Source organism: Coregonus lavaretus, assembly GCF_964263955.1.
Source record: "Coregonus lavaretus genome assembly, chromosome: 16".
NCBI lineage: Eukaryota > Metazoa > Chordata > Actinopteri > Salmoniformes > Salmonidae > Coregonus > Coregonus lavaretus.
In genome coordinates, this window is record NC_140003.1 from 22,127,583 (window position 1) to 22,132,982 (window position 5,400).

The following is a 5,400-nucleotide window of genomic DNA, read 5'->3' on the forward strand; positions in this document are numbered from 1 at the left end:
ACAATGTCTTCAATTACATCAACTCTTAAGCAGTAAGACACAGGACAAATTAGGAACAGCAGAACATATCATGTAGATCATGGCCCTTACATTCACAACATGACAGGCCAGATACCAGATGCAATGGTTTCCTACCTACAGGACTGCAAGCCTAGAGGGGTTTGAGTAGCCTGGTCCCAGATCTGCTTGTGCTGTCTTGCCAACTCCTATAGTCATTGTCGAGCATAGGGAGACAGATCTGGGACCAGGCTAGGGTTTGAGATCAATACCAACTATAAGTTATCACTACGAGGGGCAAGGAGTTTCTCCTGACCAGGAGAAACTGTGGCCATGGATATCACTAATTGTGTACTAGACAGTGGATTGATTGTTAGAAACAGTGGCTGTTTTCAGTGAAAGCCAGACAGACATGGCATAGAGCAGACTCACTCAGTCCCAACAGTAAATAAATACTGCACTCTGGGTTCTTCAGTGTATATCTACATCTGTGGGTGGAAGAAAGATAGATGAGGAGGAGGAGGGGCCTGGATGATACCAGACTGGCACTGGCAGCATGATGTTTCACAACACCGCTGCTCTGAGGAGTAATAATAATAATAATATAGCCTAGGAGTAAAAATAAATAAGGGCATCAGAAGAGACAATGAACCGTGGTTATCCTCCCTCCATCTTTTGGGATTGTGGGTAACCTGTGCCATCTAACATGGGTTATTCTATCTGTAGGGACTGGGGAGTATCTGGAATGGCTCAGGCCAAGAGTTGTGTTAAGGTTGTCCAGGCTGCCTAGGGCTCATGGCAGAGGAGGGTGATGAGAGGGCATACAGCTCTGCCCTGCTGTGTGGAGCACAAATGGGTATAATATACTCATCCTTCAGACTCCCTCGCTCCATCTGTCCTTTCTTCCCTCTCTGCCACTCAAGAACTGCCACTGCAGCGATTGCATAATCAAATGGAATCATGATTGAAATTAATCGAGACAGACAAAACGTAAAACAACATCCGCGATTAGTGCTTAATACTATACAAAGTGTTGACTCTCGCGCTCTTTTTTCCCCCTCTTCATGTCTGTCAGTCTTTGTCAGACCTCTCTCTCTGTCTTAGTCCGAAACCCCCCTGGCGTTGGTTGGTGAGGGAAACACTCCCAAAAGACAACCGTCCAACTCAAACTCCCTCTTTCTTTCTTGCCCTCTTTCTATTTCTCTGTCTGTCTGTGGATGGGAGGGAGGGTGGTTGGGAGCAGGGATGGCAGGATGACGGTGAAGCGGTCCTAGTTCCCTCCTCCTCCTCCTCCTCCTCCTCCTCCACCACAGCAGGATCGGGTGTTGTGGGCTTCAGGATCCTGTAGGTTCACTCCCCGGTGTCGCGCTGCATGTGTCGGATTCTGGGTGTCTGTTTTGGGCATCTTTTTAGCTGCAGAGACAGTGGAACACACTTTGTTAGAGGCCAATTATAATGTTTGTTATTATTATTTTGACCTAGTTATAACTAGGGCCGGGAGTTTTTCTTGGTCATGTGATGTGGTCATGAAAAACGTTTTGGGTTATTAGGCCAATAGTTAATTTGAATCGAAATGTTTATCCCTATAAGTTGCCCTATAGATTGTCGGGAAAAGATGGAAGCTCACCAATGGCCAGGAAAAGTTCGTTGACATTCATGGCGGTCTTGGCAGAGGTCTCCATGAAGAGAAGTCCAGTGTCTTCAGAATAGGTCTGGGCCTCCTGTCAGACAGGCAACACATAATGGAAAGACTCCATCAGGCAACCATCCATCAGTATTGGGAATCCCCAGTTAGAATTTAAATGTGGTATAGCATTAAGTCATTGTATAGTGAAGGCCATAACATGTTACAAAGTACACTACCTCATACTCCACTAGTCTCTTCTCAGCCAGGTCCGCCTTGTTCCCTGCCAGAGCGATGACAATGTTGGGGCTAGCCTGCCTCTGTAGCTCCTTCACCCAGGCTTTAGCGCGCTCAAACGTCTCCTACAGGAGGGCAAAATAGAGCATAGGAGAGGGACAGAGAGGGGAGAGGAGGTGAGAAAGAGGAGAGTCAGATACAGTGCAACATTTAAATAACATGGCTATGTTAACATGATAGAGAGGGCTAAAGCTTCGATACAGTACAATACATAAATTGTTTACTCCTAAAGTTAGCCCTGAGCATGCATCTTTGTGATGCGCTGATGACTGTACCGGCTTGGTGATGTCAAAGACCACGATGGCAGCCTGTGCGCCGCGGTAGTACATGGGAGCCAGACTGTGGTAGCGCTCCTGTCCCGCTGTGTCCCAGATCTCAAACTTCACCGTAGTGTCGTCTAGACACACAGACTGGGCCAGGAACGCAGCTGAGAGAGGGAGAGAAAGAGGATGTAAAACTCATGATGTAAAACTCAGTCCTTTCATCTCAGACAACTCTCCCTCCTTGATCCAGGAAATCTCTCACAGTGTTTTTAACAGAAGTTTATGCTGCGGTACTCAAGGAGCAGAGTTGCCCAACCATGATCTGGGGCCAACAGTGTGCCCGTCAACTCTCCTCTCCCCTTATTCCCCTCCCCCATCACCTCCGATGGTGGTCTCCTGGAACTCATCAAACTGTCCCTTGACAAAGCGCAGAACTAGGCTGGACTTGCCCACTGCCATGTCTCCCAGTAGGACCAGTTTAAACTGGCATATCTTGGTCTGGGGCAGCGTGCTGTTGGGCCGGCCACTCCCTCTGGTAGCCATGGTGATGGTGGAGGGTGAGGCCTCCCAGTGGTCTCTGGGATGTGAAGTCTTTCTCTACCTCTCCTCTCCTCTTTTTCTGTCTACAGATGAGAGAGAATGACAATAGAGGGAACTGTTATGTAAGGCATTGCTGGTAATGGAAAAAGGAAAGAGTGGCTCACATGACGGCAAGTGTCATTCAGTCTGGACAGGTGGGTAATTGTTTCAGTCTGGACAGGTGGGTAATTGTTTCATCTGTATGACATGATTATTACGTGATCTGCAATAATGCCCATCCACACAAATCTAGGGTGACTGACAAAAAACACAGACAGAGGATGTTTTGAGCTGCCTGACAGCGAAGTGTGACTGTCATATTTCATTGTGTGTCGCCCTCTTTGTGCTAGCCTGCGAAAGTGCTATGTAAATAGCATTATATACCACCATAGGAGTCGTGGCACGGTCGAAACTATTGGTCCAATTGATAGGACAAAATGGTAATGTCTGTCCTTTGCACCAACAACGGGCATATGTTGATCTCCTACTCCCCACTGTCACATGCATCCAAATTCTGTAATTTCCAACTTTGTTGCATGGTTATGGTTATAAAAAATGTCTGACTTGTGACTACATGTCAACTGCATGAACTTTACAAAAATCATGTGCACAAAAGGTCATACAGTTGCTTTTCACCAACTGCACCATACAGCATCACCTGCATTGTAGAAGGCACTATTTGTCAACCAATCATTAGGGTGTTTTTGTTTGACCCACGCAAACGTGGCTAAATATGTGACTGAAACTGGAACCAACTTTGCACGGATTCTACAGCTACAGGAGTACAAATGAAACGTGATATTTGAGGCCCCTCTAACCAATGAATTGTACGTTATATTTCCAGTTTGTGAGTGTGTGATATGGGGGTATAGAAAAGTGTCTTTAGACATTTATACAGACACACTTTAATAAACAATAGCAGCTATGTTTACACTGCTATGTTGATCAGAGCCTTGCTGTTGTTAAACCACTACCGTGTCCGACTTTCGGCTGTCACAGATGCACCTCCCCCGACTTCACTCGCGGACTTTCGTCTACAGTCGGCTTCATTAGGCTTACCGCTCGAACACACCCATTGTCCTATCAGGGTAATGACTGTGTTTTACTTTCATCACCACCAGAGATCAAACCACGTATGTGGCTTTGCCATTGTTAATTATCTGCTACGCATTTAGCTGTATATTTTATTATACATCAGGGAATAAGAGTTATGCAGGTATTGTCCGTTGTATCTGTTAACTGGTGCATCTCCGTATATAATGGACTCCGTTGTAGCCCAGTCATTTTGCTGCGGATGAGCCAATTCGGCTCTGGTTCGACGCCCGTCTCTTGCAGCCTTGCTGCTCCACGTCCCATGTAGCCTACACCCGGGGAGTAGGAAAAACATAAATACATACCAGTGACAGTATCGGCGCTGTATCTGAAACGATCTAAGGTCCCAGTCTTGACTGTTGACAATTTATCAGCTGGTGAAACGACTGTTAACGTTTCCTGCAAATTCGCGCAGTCGCAGTCAATGCCGCATTCTCGATTTTCTTAAACGGATAGATAACTGCATTCCCCCACTCTCCCAAAAAGTATTTCATTTCGTAAAATATTTTTCATTACATAAACCGCATCTATGGAAGCACATTCCCGCCACCAAAAAAAAAACATTTAAAATGTCGTTAAAAAGGTCGTTACCAATAAAACGCCTCAATAAGGCGCAGAGCGTTTGATTTGCCTCCTGGGGGGCGAAGTCCACCAGCTCGAGAACGGTGTAATTGCAGACCGCAATTCTAGGCGTTTTCTGATATGGGCGTTTCTTGATATCAAGTAATACCCATTGACGCTCGTCATTAGTGATGGGAAGTTCGGCTCTCTTTACTGACTAATCTTTCGACTCATTTCGTTCGTTTGAGTCAGTAACACCCAGAGCATGCAGGACCCCCTACCTGCGAACGATGAACTGAAAACTCGAAAGAGTCATGATTCTACTTCAGCAACATATTTTGTTTTTTATTCAAATAAGTTAGGGTTTTCTAAAGTAAAATTCTATTAAATTTAAATTTAATCTGGACGCATTTCGGTAATGAGAATTTGGGATGAATTTTATTTTATTTTAAACTAGGCATCTTATTCTTCAATATGATAGTTGATTATTGCAGATGCATAATGGTTTTCTAACTCAATTTGCTACTGCGGGCTTATTGGAGCTGTCATTTGTGACTGAGACTTGTATAAAGATGTGCTTTAAACAATGTACATTTGTTGATTCTGAGGCATCCAAATAAGATTATTTCTAGCATAGCCACGGGAAGTAGGGGTGCTGAAGCACACCCTGAAAAAAAAAGGTGCACTGGGCCTTTACTAGTCCTGTATTAGCAGACGGATATAACCATCTGTAGCGCATGACCAGCACAGAGACAATTTGTGGAAGAGACTCCAGTACAGAGCTGCAACTGGTCCCAGTTTAACCACTCCTGGCATAGATACAGGAAGACGCTGATAAACTGCTGCTCCAATAGAAATCTCTGATCAGGCTATTCAGCAGTGTCATGGTGGCATTGGCTACCTTGTTGAGTGTCTTGGTTTGGAAACCTCTCTGGCAGGGTCCTATTGTCATGGAGCTGGGAGACCTAACATCACCATGGACACAGC

The 5,400-nt window shown here is 45.3% G+C and overlaps 1 protein-coding gene across 2 annotated transcripts; it reads right to left on the minus strand.

Moving 5' to 3' along the window:
- Positions 1-4,275, minus strand: LOC311143928 (ras-related protein Rab-5B-like). Of its 2 annotated transcripts, XM_084179808.1 has the most exons (6): positions 4,158-4,275; positions 2,562-2,804; positions 2,194-2,345; positions 1,861-1,983; positions 1,625-1,718; positions 1-1,410 (listed from the first exon to the last, which is right to left on the minus strand). In XM_084179808.1, exons 2-6 carry the CDS (start codon positions 2,722-2,724, stop codon positions 1,268-1,270), a joined length of 675 nt encoding a protein of 224 aa, XP_084035934.1. In that variant the 5' UTR covers positions 2,725-2,804; positions 4,158-4,275; the 3' UTR covers positions 1-1,267. The 2 variants fall into 2 exon arrangements, with proteins under 2 accessions (XP_084035934.1, XP_084035935.1); XM_084179809.1 differs by lacking the exon at positions 4,158-4,275 and having other exon boundaries at positions 1,185-1,410; positions 2,631-2,797.
- Positions 4,276-5,400: the final 1,125 nt, after the last annotated feature.

Excerpts from the sequence above, each read along its gene's own strand:
- LOC311143928 (XM_084179808.1), bottom strand. The coding sequence starts at position 2,724 with ATGGCTACCAGAGGGAGTGGCCGGCCCAACAGCACGCTGCCCCAGACC. Across the intron at positions 1,984-2,193 it reads TCTTTGACATCACCAAGCCG|GAGACGTTTGAGCGCGCTAA; the intron begins GTACAGTCATCA and ends GCCCTCCTGTAG. Across the intron at positions 1,411-1,624 it reads CGAACTTTTCCTGGCCATTG|CTAAAAAGATGCCCAAAACA; the intron begins GTGAGCTTCCAT and ends CTGTCTCTGCAG.